Genomic DNA, 19,610 nt, shown 5'->3' with positions numbered 1-19,610 from the left:
TAGCTGATATCTGAATTTTCTGGAGAAAAATTAAAGTTTAATCAAAATTAAAAGGATTCTTTATTGCTTAAAATAAGATGAAAAAATTCCAAGAATTATTTAAAACTTCACTTGATAATATCTGTCAAAAATCAAAACTAAGAAAAATGTATATATAAAGATAAGTTGCTATTTATGAGGACTTTTTTATTTTTTTTAAATTATGTTTCTAGATGTCAATGTACATCAAAGCATCCTGGAAGTGTGCTATCTAGATTATGCTAGCATGGGGATAAAATATCTCCAGGTAATGAGAGTAATTTTAAATCAATGCATTTGTCCAACAAGTAGCCAATGGGGAAATTTAATCACAATTAAATTCATGCTTATTATCATATCTTAAAATGAAGTCTATGTAGTACTCTGAGTCAAATTTCCATATATATTAGACCCTGTTCACATGGTAGACAAAAGGTACATTAATCTGTGCTTTGGGAGAGAATTTCAGGATGTAACTTTTTAAGTTGAAAAAGAATAAATAAATAAATAAATGCACATCCATAAATTATAGCATGAATGATAATGGGTAAATAAACTTCAGTGTTACATGAAAAAGAATCCAAACCGTGAAATATTATCCATTGTCTTGCACAGCCAGGTTAAGTTGTTCAGATTCAGTTGGAATTAGTTAAATAAGCAAACATATACAGAAAGATCCAGGAACTAAGTTTTCCTCCTTCTAAGTGAGATGACTTGGCAGGTGACATTAGTGATTTAATACCTAACATATTTCTGTAGTGCTAGTGATTTATCTCATCTATCACTGAGGAGTGGAAAAGTAAATAAACATTATATCTGCATGACAGTGATAACTACAATTCAATTCTGCATCTATAACAAGAGTAGAAAGATCTGGTGGAAACTAAAATTAGACACTTATTTACATGAATATGTCCATAAATGTGGCATATTAATTCAACTGGGTTCTTTTCTGAGGAATTCTTTGAATTGGCAAAATGTTGTTCAAATGTTTGTATCTTAAATATTTTGTAACCTGGTGTTTAAATAGCATTTAAATGTACATCAAAATCAGATTGGACACTTATTAAAGGGAAGAAAGTATTCTTGATATCCTAAATAAATCATCAAAGCAAACTAAAAATAAATTTTAAGAGATCTTCTCATGATGAGGCAAAACTAAATATGTTATGTGTAGATGTGAAAATTAGAGAAGAGCTTATTAGTGATGTTCCATTGCTGCATTACATTTCTTAATATTGGTATTTTGCTAGAGTTTGTCTATTTGTTGTATGTTTAGTTTAAATTAAAATCTACTAAGAAGGAGCCCAGTCATAAAGATCTTCCATTGTGCACTGTCTACAATACTTTTTAAAACTATCAAAACATCTCCTTCAAATGTTAATCCATAACCATAAAATTGGCTCTGAATTGCATTATTTAAAAAAAAAAATCTCTTAGACATAAGAAGCTCACAAGCTAGACATTGTCAGCTGATCTAGTGTTCGCCACCTTGCTTTCAATGTGGAAGAGAGGAGGACAGGTATATAGCATGGAGAGTCATTGTGGATATATGTGCTTCTGTGGGAACAACCTAGTTGTAGGGGGCAGAACAGAAGAGGGAGATGGTTTGGGAAAATGGAATTGGCTCATGGTGGGGTGGATGGTGAAGGAGGGCTTTACAGATGAACATGATTCACTAAAAATGCTTAATCATTTTCCCGAGATTAGTATCTAGCTAAATAATTTTTAACTTTTTTCTTTATGTTTGTGTATTTGTCTTGGGAAAGAATATATAGTTTATCAAACAGATTAAGAATACCTGGCTCTAATGAAACTTAAAAGCTTTTGCACTACAAAAGAAACTATAAGTAAGGTGAAAAGACAGTCGTCAAAAAAAAAAAAAAAAAAAAGACAGTCGTCAGATTGGGAGAAAATAATAGCAAATGAAGAAACAGACAAAGGATTAATCTCAAAAATATACAAGCAACTCCTGAAGCTCAATTCCAGAAAAATAAATGACCCAATCAAAAAATGGGCCAGAGAACTAAACAGACATTTCTCCAAAGAAGACATACAGATGGCTAACAAACACATGAAAAGATGCTCAACATCACTCATTATTAGAGAAATGCAAATCAAAACCACAATGAGGTACCATTACACACCAGTCAGGATGGCTGCTATCCAAAAGTCTACAAGCAATAAATGCTGGAGAGGCTGTGGAGAAAAGGGAACCCTCTTACACTGTTGGTGGGAATGCAAACTAGTACAGCCACTATGGAAAACAGTGTGGAGATTCCTTAAAAAACTGGAAATAGAACTGCCATATGACCCAGCAATCCCACTTCTGGGCATACACACTGAGGAAACCAGATCTGAAAGAGACTCGTGCACCCCAATGTTCATCGCAGCACTGTTTATAATAGCCAGGACGTGGAAGCAACCTAGATGCCCATCAGCAGATGAATGGATAAGGAAGCTGTGGTACATATACACCATGGAATTTTACTCAGCCGTCAAAAAGAATTCATTTGAACCAGTCCTAATGAGATGGATGAAACTGGAGCCCCTTATACAGAGTGAAGTAAGCCAGAAAGATAAAGAACATTACAGCATACTAACACATATATATGGAATTTAGAAAGATGGTAACGATAACCCTATATGCAAAACAGAAAAAGAGACACAGAAATACAGAACAGACTTTTGAACTCTGTGGGAGAAGGTGAGGGTGGGATGTTTCAAAAGAACAGCATGTATACTATCTATGGTGAAACAGATCACCAGCCCAGGTGGGATGCATGAGACAAGTGCTTGGGCCTGGTGCACTGGGAAGACCCAGAGGAATCGGGTGGAGAGGGAGATGGGAGGGGGGATCGGGATGGGGAATAAGTGTAAATCTATGGCTGATTCATATCAATGTATGACAAAACCCACTGAAATGTTGTGAAGTAATTAGCCTCCAACTAATAAAAAAATTTAAAAAAAAAAAAAAAAAAAGAATACCTGGCTGTGTAATTTGTGCTTTTCTGATACAATGGGAAAAATATAAATTCCATAATCATTAACATGAAGGTTAGAAAGAAAAAAAGTGAAAGTGAAGTCGCTCAGTCGTGTCCGACTCTTTGTGACCCCATGGACTGTGGCCCACCAGGCTCCTCTGTCCATGGGATTCTCCAGGCAAGAATACTGGAGTGAGTTGCCATTTCCTTTTCCAGAAGGTTAGAAGTTCCCTTTATTTTTGAAATAAAGGCAGTATTAGGATAAAATTATCTTCCCCAGGAGCTTGTAAATATTGTGATCATTATTTGCATGGCTAGGAAATCCCAGATAGATGCATTCTTGAGAGATTTCAAACATAGATAAAATCACATAAAACACTTCTCATTTAAAATGTATAAGCTGTTCTAATAAAAATAGTTAACTCTGATCATTTTCCTAAAATTGCATAAGTAAAAACATAGTTAAAGAAACAGCACTTTATATATATATATATATATATATATATATATATATATATATGTATATATTTTAAAGGAATGTGTGTGTTAGTCACTCAGTCATGTCCGACTCTTTGTGACCACATGGACTGTAGCCTACCAGGCTCCATTGTCCATGGGCTTCTCCAGGCAAGAATACTGGAGTGGGCTGCTGCTTCCTTCTCCAACATGATAATTTAATACACATATACAGTGTAAAATGGTTACCACAATCAAGTTAATTATTACATCCATCACCTCATATACTTATCTTTTTCTTAATGTATGGTGAGGAAACTTTACATTTCCACTTTTAGCACACTTCAAGTGTACAGTACAATATTATTAAGTTTATTCACTATGCTGGGCAATATATCTCATGAACATCTGATAACTGAAAGATGTACATTTTGATCAGTCAGTTCAGTTCAGTTCAGTCACTCAGTCGTGTCTGACTCTTTGCAACCCCATGAACCACAGCACGCCAGGCCTCCCTGTCCATCAAAAACTCCCAGAGTCCACCCAAACCCATGTCCATTCAGTTAGTGATGCCATCCAACCATCTCATCCTCTGTCATCCCCTTCTCCTCCTGCCCTCAATCTTTCCCAGTGTCAGGGTCTTTTCTTTTCTTTTTTTTTTTTTTAGTACACACAAACATTTTATTCCATTCATCTGTCATTGTACATTTGGGTTGTTTCCATGTCCTGGGTAATGTAAATTGTGCTTCAATGAACACTGGGGTGCATGTGACCTTTTGAATATTTTTCTCAGGTGTATGTCCAGTAGAGGGATTTCCAGGTCATATGGTAGTTTTTAGCTTTTTAAGGGAACTCCATATTGTTCTCCACAGTGGCTATATCAATTTATAATCCCTCCAACAGTACAAGAAGGTACTCTTTACTCCACATTCTCTCCAGCATTTATTGTTTGTAGATTTTATGATAATGGTCTTTCTCACCAGTGTAAGGGGATACTTCATTGTAGACTTTATTTGCATTTCTCTAATAATTAGTGAGCCCGAGTATGTTTTCATGAAGATATTTGCAAATGAAGCAACGGACAAAAGATTAAACTTCAAAATACACAAATAGCTCATGGAACTCAATATCAAAAAACCAAGCAATCCAATCTAAAACTAGAAAGAAGAACTAAATATCTCTCCAAAGAAGACATACAGATGCCAAAGAGGCACATGAAAACATGTCAGGGTCTTTTCAAATGAGTCAGTTCTTTGCATCAGGTGGCCAAAGTATTGGAGTTTCGGCTTCAACATCAGTCCTTCCAATGAACACCCAGGACTGATCTCCTTTAAGATGGACTGGTTGGATCTCCTTGCAGTCCAAGGAACTCTCAAGAGTCTTCTCCAACACCACAGTTCAAAAGCATCAATTCTTTGGCGCTCAGCTTTCTTTTTTTTTTTTGGTTTCAGTGGGTCTTTTTTTTTAAACTTTTTTTATATTTAAATAAGGAGAATTCTTTCATATGGAAAGAGCTAGTACAATCACATATTTGAAAGGAGAAACAACAGGTACTGAACCGGAGGGAAGGGTGAAGGAGGAGGGTGCCACCATGGCCTGGTGAATCCAGGGTTCCATTTTCCCATCTAAGGTAAAATCTCCCCCAAACAACGTAGAAACAAGCTGCATGTTACACCTTTTAGCCATCATCTGCCCTTTCAAATATCTGGTCTACATGAAAAGACAAAGAGAGGAAAGGCCAAAATAAGATTAAAAAAAAACCAAAAACCACAACCCTCTCAACAAAAACCCAAACGCTTTTTACTATGCAAGGCATGAGGTCAAAAGCTTGGTGTGCAGAACCCCCTTTTCACAACGGAAGGTCGTCCACAGACAGCCTCAACAGAAAGTTCCGCACTGAGGCTTTGTAACATGCTGAAGGCAGGGCCTCGGGGACACTGCTCCCTCTTGGAGGTCACCTAACTGGGGTGGAGAAATGGTGAACTGCAGGTTGGATATGCCTGGAAGATCACTGGCCAGATATGCACTGGTGGTCCCGGTGGAGGACATGGCTGGACAACAGTGTCCGACCCCAACACTGAGCTGCTCCTGTCCTGGTGATGTCGTAGGTCCGGTTCACTTTTCAAACTGGAAGAGCCAGCTTTCTGAAGTCTGCATCTCCCAGTCATCACAGAATAGTACTAAGTTCAAGTACCCTAGTGTCCTTGGTGCTCAAAGGCCATTTCCAACAAACCTTCTAACCCAGGCTAGCTCTGCAAGAAAAATGGGACAAATACAGATTTGAGAGGTAACATGCAGCTACTCAGCGGAGGGGAACCACACAGGAGGGAGGGGGCTTCAGCTGCTGACCCCACGCTGCCTCAGCGGGCCAGTTCTGAGTGAGACCATGCCTGTGAGTGCACACTCTGAGCCTCCACAGCCCTTGACAAACCTCATCAACCATCCAGAAGGCAGATCTACAAGACAGGAGGGTGAGGGCAGAGCTGGAGAGAACTGATGTCAGTATGTAACAAGATACCCCAGTGTCCCCAAAAGTTGCTGCAATGACCATGGCTTTGGAACCGGACCGACCGATTTTTCTGGGTAACAGTCATTCTTTAGTTTTCTCCATGAAGGAACCTGGAGCCCAAAGTGTAGGAATTCCAAGTTTGAAAACAGTAACATTAATTCAAAACAGGAAACCAAAACCAGACCAAATACAGCTGGCAAAGAAGCCTTCAGGGGGTGGACGAGGCCTCACGGGTACATGAGCTCACGCTCTTGGGTTTTACCCCACAGAGGAATTGATGCTGGATGACACACAGTAACTACAGGGTCACTGTCTGCCGAGGAACAGGATGCATCATCAATGGCCAGGGTGGAGCAGCCAGCATGGCAAAGAAGGGTAAGCTGAGTAGCTGAAGGCAAAGTGAGAGGGCTCTGACCCCTGCCCCTGCCCAGGAGCAGAAAATTGTTGAGTGCTAGTCTTTACGTGTTCCCTCCCGCTGGGTGACCCAAGGCTTTCTGGTAGAGGCCTCTGTGTGGATTTGCACTCTGAGGATGGGGATATGAAGGCAAAATATGTCCCCAAGTCCTATTACCTGGAGATTGGCTCCAAAACCACATGAAAGGAGAGAGGCTGCCCCCCAAGACATCTCTGCAGTAATTACTGCATTTCATCAGACCAAGGAAGGGATGGGGTGCTGGGTGGGCCCAGGGCCCACCCTCTGCCTCCAGAGTTCATTGTAAAATCTGTCTTATCCGGAAAGAGACTGCAGTTTGGGCACACGAAGGTGGTAAACGCACTGAACTTCACATGCAATTTTCCTGGGCTTTCCTGCACAGAATAATTCAGACATTATATATAAATAGAGCAGTGAAACATTTACTTCTTTTTCCACCTAGACCTATGACATCAATACATATAAATAAATTCTAATGTTTTCTGTTTTTATTGGGGGTGGGGGGAATACAGGGGTAGGTAGAGAAAAGGGAGAACAGGTGACCCTTTCTTTTTTTTTTTTTTCTCAAACAGGAAGTACTGTCACTCTGAGGGCAGGTTCACCTGAAGGGACACATCTTAAAAGAGTTTGTAACAGCATCCAGGCCTGTCCTGCTGAATTTCAAAACGAGAAAGCCTTTGTTCCTTTTGATAATATGCACTGGAATCAGGTGTGAGGGGTCTGGCCACGTTTCTATCTGAGAGCGTGAGGCCCTGAAGGGGCCACCGGAGGGGAAGGGAGCCCCGTCAGTGGGGACAGTAGCCAGGCGCTCACAGCGGGAGGGGGACAAGGGCAGGTGAGCACACAGAGAGCTCTGTCCAGTGGCAGCCCTGCAAGAAAGGGCTTCACAGTAAAGATCCAGGGGATGAAAGAGAAGAAAAAGCAAAAACACACGCCAGTGAGAAGTAAGGTCTGAGGGTGGAGGCAAGGAGGGGAGTGCTGGACACCACTGATTAAACGCTGAAACCCTGCACCTTTTGCCAGAGGCTGTTGTTCCCATGCTTCCTTAAAGCAGCAAAGAGCAACGAGTGACCACAGCAGTTCCTAAGGCCCTTCTTTCCGTGTTCCACACTAGCCAGAGCCTAAAGTCCCAGCCCGAGTAGCCGTCACCACCTGGGACGACACTGCAGGTGGACTCTGTGGGCCGTGCCATCTCCCTGCCTCCCATCCTTCGAGCTAAGTCTCCCCTAGACCTGCCAGCAACAGCAGGTTGATGGCAGCTTAGTTCTCTCAAGAGCATAGGCAAAACTTCACATTTCCCCTCGCCTTTCCTTGGAGTTTAGGATGATTTCCTTCTAGTACTTATTTTCAAAGCAAACAGAGACTTAGCATAAATGCCCCCACATTTGGACAGCAATAGCTCTGCACACGTTAAAAGGCTAGGCAGGCTGTTTTGGCAGCATTGCCAGCCCTGCAGTCACCCACCTCCCCTTGGGCCTCTGGAAAGACCAGAGACCCCACTGCCCCGCTCAGGCCTCTCTGGCCCCACAGCCTGGGCCTGTAGCTGGGAAGGGAGAAAGGGAGAGAAGCAAGCCCTCCTGCCTCTTCCCAGAGCTCGGGCCGCAGCGACAGACCCGACCACACCCGTCATCTCTAGTGACAATGGTCCAGGCGCCTGTCGCCACGGAGGACAGCAGGGTTTCCAGTGCCGAGCTGCGGGAGAGGTGGATGGACTGGAGGACCCAGAGAGACAAGGCAGCTCGGAGAAGAGGGAGCATGAGAAAACATCAGGCCCTGTGGGTGCAGCCGGCACCGATGGGGGGGTGGGGGGTGGTAGTGGTGCTGTCAGCTCGCACCGCCCCCGGTCAAGACGGGAACACACCACTGCCTTTTATTTCCATGATTCACCTCACATTCCCAGCAGTGTCCCCACCAGCTTTAGGGAGAGTCTGAGACAGAAGTTCTGTGTCATTCTTAGGCTAAAAACATCATCATCGTCAATGGACTGACCATAAGCTCCCTGTGGTCATCAGCCCAGAGGCTGGAAGCCATTGAAATGCCAGTCCACCTGCCCACTCCCCGCCCCCGCAAGTCACCGCTTCCCGAGCTCAGGAGCAGTGTCTGAAACCACTTCTTTCTGCAAGTAACCAGCAGAGAGAGAGCAGGAGAGGCGTGCTCCCAAGCATCATTGAATTTGGAGTCAATCTGAAGGACTCTGATTTCAGCTTGCAGCCCGGCTCTGCCTCTGGCCCCGTGGGGAACCCAGTTGTCAAACTTCAGGACGCATTGGCCAGTAGCCGGGCTGGCCCCCAGCATCCCCATCCTACGGCGGGACCACCACATCCAGAGGGCCATCGGTCTCTCCCACATGTCCTTCCCCACCGCCGACCTCACTCTGAAGATGGAGTCTGCACGCAAGGCTTGGGAAAACTCACCCAGCTTGCCGGAGCAGAGCTCGCCAGGAGGCGCCGGCTCAGGCCTGCAGCCCCCATCCTCCGGGGGGGCCTCCAGCGGGGTCAGCTATAGCTCCTTTGGTGGCGTCTCCAGGCCCCCCATGCCTGTGGCCTCAGTCGCACCTTCTGCATCCCTTCCAGGCAGTCACCTGCCACCTCTCTACCTGGATGGCCATGTGTTTGCAAGTCAGCCCCGGCTGGTTGCTCAGACCATACCTCAGCAGCAGAGTTACCAACAGGCTGCTGCTGCCCAGCAGATCCCAATTTCCCTTCACACATCTCTGCAAGCTCAAGCCCAGCTGGGACTGCGGGGCGGGCTGCCCGTCTCCCAGTCTCAGGAGATCTTCAGCTCCTTACAGCCCTTCAGGTCTCAGGTGTACATGCACCCCAGCCTGTCACCGGCCAGCACCATGATCCTCTCCGGAGGCACAGCCTTGAAGGCCCCCTACTCGGCGTTCCCAGGCATGCAGCCCCTGGAGATGGTGAAGCCCCAGTCTGGCTCGCCCTACCAGCCCATGAGTGGAAGCCAGGCCCTGGTCTATGAGGACCCGCTCAGCCAGGCAGCTGGGCTCGGCGCCTCCCAGATGTTGAACTCCCAGCTCCCGCAGCTGACGATGCCCCTGCCTGGCTCCGGGCAGCAGCCCCTGCTCCTTCCACAGTCCATCCAGCTGCCCCAGGCGCAGAGCCTCTCGGTGGGGGCCCCCCGCAGGATCCTCGCCCCTGGGTCCCAGCCTTCGGTCCTCAACACCAGCAGAGAGTCCTCTCAGATGGAGATGAAGGGCTTCCACTTTGCCGACAGTAAACAGAATGTTCCTTCAGGAGGCTCTGTGCCGTCGCCGCAGACCTACAGGCCTAGCTCTGCTAGCCCCAGTGGGAAGCCCTGTGGATCAGCAGTTAACATGGGCTCTGTGCAGGGACACTACGTTCAACAGGCAAAGCAGCGAGTGGATGAAAAGCCCGGCCACCCTCAGCCGCTTCCCCGCTGAAGCGAACCGGAGCGATCAAGCCCCGGGCGGTCAAGCTGGAGGAGAGCAAGACCTGAGGGGCTGGGCCCGGCCTGCCGGGGAGGACTCTGCCCTTCGCCTCGCTGCTGCCCGTCGCGGGGGAGTCTCGCCGAGGGATCCCCCATCCACTCACCTGGCCCGGACTTCGAGGTCTCCCTTCTCTCCTCCATTCCCGAAAGCTCCGTTATCCAACCGGCTTGCACCCGTGGATCTCTGGCATTGACCTGCTTGCTTTAATACGAAACGAACAAGCAAATGACTCCATTCCCATCTCCTTTCCACCATGACTGCGGAGTGACCGAGCGTGGAGTGACTGAGCATCAGGCCCTGCCAACTAACCCCGCCCTCCCCCGCTTCCTCCCCTCCCTGCCTCCAGTCCCCGGGGCACCTTGGTCTGGCAGCAGGGCCGTTTTAGTTTGAGGCTTTTTGTTTTAAAAAGCAGCTAGAGGTTTTTACAAAAGAGAAAGGAAAAGAAAACAAAAACACAAGCTTTGTATAGCTGGACTTTTATCAGCTTTCTTTATAGTCCAACTCTCACATCTATACATGACTACTGGTAAAACCATAGCCTTGACTAGACAGACATTTGTTGACAAAGTGATGTCTCTGTGTTTTAATATGCTGTCTAGGTTGGTCATAACTTTCATCTCCAATTAGGAGATGCTGATCAGCCACTTTGATAAGCATCTCCCAATTCACCCTAACCCCTCCCACCAAGCCCTTAGAAGTCACCATTCTACTCTCTGTTATTATGCTGCTGCTGCTGCTAAGTCGCTTCAGTCGTGTCCAACTCGGTGCGACTCCATAGACAGCAGCCCACCAGGCTCCGCTGTCCCTGGGGTTCTCCAGGCAAGAACACTGGAGTGGGTTGCCATTTCCTTCTCCAATGCATGAAAGTGAAAAGCCAAAGGGAAGTCGCTCAGTCAGGTCTGACTCAGCGACCCCATGGACTGCAGCCTACCGGGTTCCTCCATCCATGGGATTTTCCAGGCAAGAGTACTGGAGTGCGGTGCCATTGCCTTCTCCCTGTTACTATGAGTTACACCTTTTTAGATTCTACTAATAAAGTGACATCAATTTGTCTTTCTTTGTCTAGTTTATTTCAGTTAGAATAATTTCCTCTATATTCATCTATAATGTTGCAAATGGAAGGATTTTCTTTTCTTTTTACGGCTGAATTTGTCATTGGACGTTTGTGTCCATAGCTTGACTATTATGCCTAATGCTTCAGTGAACATGGGAATACAGTTAGCTCTTTGAGATAGTGATTTCTTTTCCTTTGGATATATACAAAGGTGTGGGTTTGCTGGTTCATATGGTAGCTCTATTTTTAATTGTTTTTGAGAATCCACTAAATATCTTTAACAGTGACTATACCAATGTACATTCCTACCAACAGTATAAAAATTTGCCCTTTTCTTCTTATCTTCAACAACATGTATCTCTTTTATCTTTGATGGTAGCCATTCTATCAAGCGTGAAGTGATATCTCATTGAGGTTTTGATTTGCATTTCTTGAATTATTAATGATAATGAACACCTTTTTACATACCAGTTGGGCATTCTTATTTCTTCTTTGGAACAATGTCTATTCAGGTTCTTGTTCATATTTTAATTGTTTTGTTTTGCTTTGTTTTGTTTTTTACTCTTGAATTATATGAATTCTTTGTATATTTTGTATATTATTGCTGAATGAGATATATGGCTAGCAAACAGTTTCTCCCAATCCGTGGTCTGTATTATTGCTTTGTTGATTGCTTCCTTTGCTGTGCAGAGCTCTTTAGGTTGATATAGTCCCACTGTTCTGTTTCATTGATTTATGTACCACTTTCTTAGCTAGTATCATACTGTTTTGGTTACCATAACTTTGCAATGTAATTTGAAATCAAGAAGCATGAGGCCTCCAGTTTTGTTCTCCTTTCCCAGGATATCTTAAGCCATTTGGGGCCTTTGCGTATCCAAACATATTTTGGGATTATTTTATCTATTTCTGTCAAAAATGCTACTGGAATTTTGATAGGGGTTGCAGATTGCAATGACTCTTTAGGTTTCTATGGGCAGTATGGATATTTTAATATTATTAAATCTTCTAATCCATGAATACAGGATATCTTCTGATTTATTAGCATTTTCAATTTCTTTCATCAATGTCTCATAGCTTTCATCAGATAGTTCTTTCACCTCCTTATTTAATTTTTCCTAAGTTGTTTATCCTTGTCAATGCTGTTATATCAGTAAAGCTCATGTTATTACTTTTTTCTTCACTTTCCATTACCTGAATGAGAAAACATGATTCACTCAGTTGAGTAATTCTTTTATTTTTTTTTTAAGATTCTGGGTTAATAAGATCAAACATTTAATATAATTGCCTTGAATGTTGACTCTTCAAAATATATCCTAGAAAGGCTAGCTCATTCATAGTGAAGTACATTTCATATAGTTCATAAAGTTTTTACTACACAAATATATGAGGAAATATGCTATTTAAGAAAAACACAGCCCATATTATCAAGGGAAGTGGCATAATTAGACTATTAAATTATCTTTTAATTAAAAAGAAAAACCCTGCTTGTTGGTAAATTTAGTAGATAGTAAGGGACTTAATCTAGATGAGAATAAATAAAACCAAATAAGATAATTATTTTTCATAGTAACATAAGAAAAAATGTGGCTTCTCTTGACAACTGGAAAAAGGTGGTAAAATGACAAAGCACGAGATATGAGCAGTTACATCAAATTCAGACTGTGGAAGAGAGCCAAGAGGAAAACTTCTAAGTGACAAATGGTCAGTAAAATGCAATATAAGGCTTACATTCAGTTTTTAATTGATGCTTATACAGCACTATGCTGTTAATTTTCACCATTTTCCTAAAATCTTCAGTGAAATGTCGGTCCACAGTCTTGTTTCAAAGGTATTTTGAAAAGTTAGGAATTGAAAATAATGTCCACTGGTGATCAACTTGGTATGAAAACCTAGCAACAATAAGGATCAAGACATGGATGGAGAATTTAGTGGAAGTAAAAACAAATGAACAAACAGAAAACAGAGCTGGGGGGAGTCTCAAGGGTAAAACATCAGGAAACATAATAATTTCCATTCTCAACAATCCAAGAAAAGCTTTATGCAATATTCTTGCTTTCCCAAAACATGAAATGTCAAACGAGCTTGATCCCTGGGTCAGGTAAATCCACTGGAGGAGGGCATGGCAACCCAGTATTCTTGCCTGGAGAATCCCAAAGACACAGGAGCCTGGCAGGTTACAGTCCAAAGGGTCACAAAGAGTCAGACATGACTGAAATGACTTGGCAAGCACCCATAACCTATTACAATAGGAAGAATGAGTGACTGTTCAATATTTAGGTCAAGAATAATAAACTTAAAAGTTTTACTGAAGCCTAGTCATTATCCAATGGTTATTAGCCACAGCTCTTCCTATGTAGAGATGGAGAGTTGGCGAATAACAATATCCTTATAGAAAGAAAATTTTTCTAAAAATAAGCTAATCTTTCTAAATTTATCAATTAAAATATACAAGGAATTAAACTTGGAAATCATTTTATATGTTTATCCCAGTGAAACTTATAAGGATCTTTTCAAATATCAGTTGTTTATTTAAAACTTTAATGATTTCACTTGAAATATTCATCTGTCTGCTTAAATACTCACTTTTATGCCAACATTTATATTACATGCTGTGAGAAAAATTTTCCAAAATTTTTTTTTACTGTTTTTTTAACTAAGCAATTAATTCACACTTTCATATTAAAAATGCAAATAACCTTGATTTTAGCATTTGGTTTTGAAATAAAAAGTATTTCAAAGCCTTAGTATAAATTTACATATCACAAAAACAGATGAATTCTAAATCAGCAGAAAAGATTATGGTATTCATTATTCATATGTACAGAGATTGCTACAATAGCACGGACTTATTGAAAATATTACAGATTGTTAAAAATTAGTTCTTGCTATTCCAAGATCATAATACTTATTTGTTATGTACAAAACAATAAATTAATAAAATAATATTTAAATGAATAATACTCAGTGTTAGAGTCATTTTAAGTGTTGAATATCATCTGTTTTAAAAAATATAGATATGCCTATATACTTTCCCTAAATATAATAAAAATATAATCTTAACATTTTGTAGGAAATGAATATAATCAACTATCAACTTCTTTATAAGAATGATATTGGTATTTTATTATGGATTTTTAAAATTTAATTTATTATTTTTAATTGGAGAATGATTTCTTTACAATATTGTGTTGGTTTCTTCAGTACAACAATGTGAACCAGCCATAAAATATACACATATCCCCTCCCACTTGAACTTCCTTCCCACCCCCATGCCCCCATCAACTCCCTGTGCTATGTATCAGCTTCTGACCAACTGGCTATTTTACACATTGTAATATACATTTCAGTGTGTGTGACATTTTTAAATGGAACACAATAGTAATATAAAATTAAGTGGCAATTTGCAGTTAAAAAACACTGGTCAACCATTTTTTAACTATATTTGCTAATCCTTTGACTCTGGCTCAATTCCAATTTAAATAATTGTTTATACATATTATTTTACAGTCTATTTCCAATTAACTAATCTTCAAAGTCTGCCTTAAATCACAATTGGCATTTTATTTTTTTGCTTGCTTGTTTTAAGCCAAAAAGGATATTTATCACCTTATAAAAAAATAAAGCTAACTTCAGGCATTGATGTGTCCATGTGATCAAAGAATAATATCAGATATATTTTTCTTTAATTTTTCATACTTGTTTCTTTTGTGTTGGCATTTTTAAAATTAATAAAACAGGTTTCTTACCTGGCAGCACACATAGATTTGTCTCCGGCATTCACTTTCCATGGAGGAACACTCAGGTTATCAAGGTTTCATAATCCTTCTACTAAAAAAGCAAAGAATGCAGTAATTACCATTACAGTCACCAATTTCCTGAACAAAAGTAATTTTAAAAATCTGTAATCTCTAAACAGTATCTACTTATTGTATAGACAACCCATTTTTAGCTGAATTGTATTTATCTCTAAGCTAAAACACACATATGTGTGTTATTTGTGTTACTAATAATCTAATAATTAGTGTGTTACTAATAATACTAATAAAGCTTAAATATTCTATTAAAAAACTGACAAATATGAGTCATGATAACCAGTAAATCTCACTAAATATATGTTGGAATATAGGGAAAAATATCTGAGTGACTCTTCAATGTTTAACCTCCTCCAAATAACATTGTTATTACCAACAGGAGAATTAGATACAACCCATATTATGAAGCTGGGTTATTATTGTCCAATGAGTAGTTACAATTTTAACTATGTCAAATTATTTAGTGTCAATTACCTGATTATTAATTTATAATGCTATTATTAATACTTACTTTGTAAGGTTGTTTTGAGGATAAAATGGTATATCTTGTAAAAATGTTAGCATCAAGCATGATAAAAATCACATATTTGAAATTATTCATTTTTATTTGTTCTTCTTCCAGCAATTTGCTTTTTTTTTATTTTAAAATACACAAATGTTTCCAAACCTCTTTCTAATATTAATGGGAATGTTTAAATAATCAGATCTTCATTGAAATTTTCTTCCTAAATGACATGATTATTGATATATGGATAAGTATTGTATTTTTACATGTTGAAGTCAGGAACACAAATATTAAGGGATATAAGTATGAAAGGTTGTGATGGTTAATTTTATGTGTCAACTTGATTGGGCCACAGAATGCCCATATATTTAGTCAAACATTGTTCTTGATGTTTTCAGGTGAGATTAACATTTAAACAGGTAGACTGAGTTAAGCAGATTTGTTCTCCCCAATGAGGTTGGGGATAATCCAATCAGCTGATGGCCTGAATAAACCAAAAGGCCTACCCTCTGCTGAGTAAAAGAATTCTGCCTGACTGCCTCTGAATTGGGCCAATGACTTTCTCCTGAATTTGGACTCAAACTGAAATAATTGCTCTTCTGGGTCTATCGTCTGCCATTCTTCAGACTGAAACCACTCCATCAGCTCTCCTGCTGCTTAGGCCTTTGGATTCTGAATGGACGTACGCTCTCAGCTTCCTGGTTTCCAGCTTGCCAATTTACTGTGCACATCCTGGAATTTGTCACCATCTATAAGTGGAAGGAACCAATTCCTTATACTAAATCAGAATCATATATGTATATGATCATGGACAGAGGAGCCTGGCGGGCTACAGCCCATGGGGTCACAAGAGTCAGACATGACTTAATGACTGAACAACAAAAAAATATGATCTCTTAGTGATTCTGTTTCTCTGGAGAACCTCACTTATAAAATGATGTTTTAGGTAGTTTTTGAAAAGCCATATTTATCAAGTTATAATTTACATCCATAAATTCCCAAGTCTACAAAAGAGACATGCATTCCTGTGCATGTCTTTGTTTCTGTGTCTGCCTCTACAAGTTTTTTTTTTTTTTTCTTTTTCCAAAAAGTTGTTTACACAGGCTGGTATAGTAATAATATTTGAGGATGAGTGGACAATATAACTGAAACAAGATTCAAAGATGGATGACAAGGTAGTTACACTTTATGGACCCTGGAAGCAGAGGCCAATTTTGTCTTTGAAGTGGTATAATACTATAGAGAGAGCACAGATTTTAAAGCATGTAATTCCAAAGAATGACTGAAAAATCCTGTATTCTTACATAGTCTGCTTAATCTTCCTGACATTCATTTCAGAAATGAGAGGAAATACTCACTTGTCAGGAAGCATTTAACTGTAAGATTCCTGTGTACTCTTTCCTGTCTCTCTTGAGCCCTCTGTTCCTTATCAGTCCCTGTCAGGTGTAAGAGGAGCAGGCAAGCCTATCCCAGGACGGAGATCAAAGAGATGGGATGCTTGCATCCTTCATTATCTTTTCCATTTGGTGAAAGGGGTTATTTATTACCCCTCTTTTCATATGGATCGCCTCTTGGACTTATGACCTCTATTGCTCCTTGCTTCCTTAGTAAACTTGTAAAGTCTGGTCTCTTGATGTTTATCTAAAGAAGCTACTGGTATATATACTCTTACAGAATTCAATAAAGCACCTTTGCTCCATCAGAGCTTGGGTCCCCATGTCTTTCTCTCTGTCAGGTTCCGGTCCAATAAAGGACCAACACTCACTTCACTAGACTGTCATAATCTATAAGCAAGATAGCATCTATCTATTGTTTAATAGGAAGTACTATAGTGGCTCAGATGTAAAGAGTCTGTCTGCAATGCAGGAACATGGTAGGCTACAGTCCATGGGGTCGCAAAGAGTCAGACACAACTGAGAGACTTCACTTTCACTTTAATTGTTTAATAGAATAGAAAATATTAAGAAGATGATTAAGTAATACCACAGGCAGTGTTAGATTGTATGAGACAATTAATGTTTTTGATGTGGAAAGTGACCTGATCAGAGCTATTCTTTAATGTAAAATTAATTTGATGCTAAGATATTGGAACAATAACCAGTTCAAAAACGTTCTTCAATATTTAATACTGATCAAATAATGACATGCTTTGTCATAGTTATGCTTGGATTCATAGCAAGAGAGGAGCCGAAAGAGACTTGATTAAGGCTTGTATGGAAATAACAAAAATGAAGAGTTAATTTTTTAACAAGATGAAGATATTCATTTGAGCCAGATACAATTTGAAATTACAAACCTAGATTCTTAATACAGTGGAATAGGTCAATGGGAGAGAGACTGGGAAGAACTGATGGTTAGTCACATGGTGCCATTAAATATGAATTCACTTCACTTTAGATACAAAAACAAGGCCGGAGCAGTGAAAGACAGACAAGGGAGGTAGTTGGAGGGTGTAGAGTCTGAGAAGCCAAAGGAATAGATTCTCAAGGAGGGATTCAGAGCCAGAAGATTTGAGTCAAAGGAAGGAAGGCAGGATGAATATATTGAAAAAGGAATATCATTTTTATTGGTGTTTTATTATATTGGGTGTTTTCAGATATATTTTAAAACAATTCTGAGAAGTAAAAATCTGAGATTCACAAAATTGTAATAGGTTGACCAAAGTCATACAACTAATAAAATGGAGAACTGAAATTCAATCCTAGATATTAGAGAAAGAGAGACATATAGGGCCTTTTGAAGTGGTCATAAGGAGAATGCTTGATATCTTTTAAAAAGTCATTTTAGGAGGAGTGTGGAAGCATAAGGCAGATTAAAAAAAAAGTAAAAAGTGAACAGATAGTGAGAAAATGATCTTTTGAGTGTTAAAAAAGAGGAGACCAAAATAGTTAAATCAAGGGATTAACAGTGTCAAAGGGGAGATCTCCAGGGGTAGATTGAATTATAATTGCTAGTCAAAAGGTTTCAGAGAATAAAACTTTCAGAGCAATCAAATATCATCACTTTCTGAAATGCATTTCTATGGGTGATAATTGAAATATACGTATTTAAATGTTTTTGAGACCTTTAAACAAGGGGAAGCTCTATTGTTTTAGCTCTTAGCATTGTTTGACACATATAAGAAAGAGCTATGTTTGCTCAGTCACTCAGTCATGTCCAACTCTGCCACCCCATGGGCTATAGCCCACCGGGCTCCCCAGTCCATGAAATTTTCCAGGCAAAAATACGGAAGTAGGATATTATTTCCTACTCCAGGGCATCTTCCTGACCCACAGATCAAAACCATAGCTTTTGCATCTCTTGCACTGACAGGAGGAATTTTTACCACTGAACCATTTGGGAAGCCCCATAAGAAAGGAAAGGGATCCCTAATGTTGTAAAACACTTATTTTGTTGTGGGTGGAGTCCTAGTTCTTGTGTTTCCCCTGTGTCTATTTGACAAATGTTTGCCTGTATTTTAAGTGTGTGTGTATGTTGGGGCGGCGGGGGGGGCTGCGCTTTGCTTTTTTCAGGCAATATTTGCAGAAATACAGGCTGAAAGAGTAGATGAGGACACACACAAAAAACCATAGAGACCATAGAGACGTTCCTTCATCTCACACTGTCAAGAAACCATAAAATTATCTGACTTGTATCCCAGTTAACATACATCAAATCCTGGCTATGTGCTAAGTGCCTTTTCTATGCTTTTGCATGTTTAATCCTCTTCACAGTCCTCAAATCTAGGTATTACTATGATATCAAATTTGCAGAAATGAAAAATCTATAATTTGCCTGAGATCACAAAATAGTATTTGCAAGAGCCAGGCTTGACTTTTGGACTTACAGCTCCAAAGCCAAGTTCTTAATGACTCTGCCCTATTGCTTTTGTAAAACAGACACTGTGAGGAGAAATCACAATCTGATGATTATTATTCTGGGCAGCCATGAAAACTCCCAATGTGTGAGAGATTTTTTTCAGATATGATTATTCAGGATGATCTGGGAAGAGGATAACATTGGGGTGAAAAAAAATAGGTTTTGGATCTGCCTTCAAAAGACAGCTCTGTGAACCACATGATTGTGGCAAGATGGTTTAGGTTTCGCAGATATTATATTAACAAGATGTAAAAATGTGACAGTACCAGTCCCAATCTCTCTTACATGGAATATCCAGGGAAACTAAGTAATTAATGGAGTTATCTTGGGATTTTGAGTTCAAAAAGCCCAATTTATGAATAATACTTGGAAAGAGTTATATTGAGGAAGAATATTTTCCCTGACTTTCAGACTGAAAGAGATGAGAAAGAAAATAGTTTCCTTTTCAAACTTAGGGGACAGAGAATAGAAAGCCACTCTGATCTTACTCTCATCAAAAATTTTATGCTGCAACT

At 40.2% G+C, this 19,610-nt stretch overlaps 1 protein-coding gene across 1 annotated transcript; it reads left to right on the top strand.

The window, feature by feature from the left end:
• The first annotated feature begins 7,773 nt into the window (after window positions 1–7,773).
• LOC122685218 (protein PRRC2B-like) lies at window positions 7,774–10,101 on the top strand. Its single transcript, XM_043889810.1, has 3 exons — window positions 7,774–8,326; window positions 8,605–9,682; window positions 9,765–10,101. Exons 1-3 carry the CDS (start codon window positions 7,774–7,776, stop codon window positions 10,057–10,059), a joined length of 1,926 nt encoding a protein of 641 aa, XP_043745745.1. The 3' UTR covers window positions 10,060–10,101.
• Window positions 10,102–19,610: the final 9,509 nt, after the last annotated feature.

The sequence above is a fragment of the Cervus elaphus genome, chromosome 28 (genome assembly GCF_910594005.1).
Source record: "Cervus elaphus chromosome 28, mCerEla1.1, whole genome shotgun sequence".
Classification (NCBI taxonomy): Eukaryota; Metazoa; Chordata; class Mammalia; order Artiodactyla; family Cervidae; genus Cervus; species Cervus elaphus.
The sequence above is the reverse complement of the archived record's forward strand: the minus strand, read 5'-3'. Positions and strand labels throughout refer to the sequence as shown.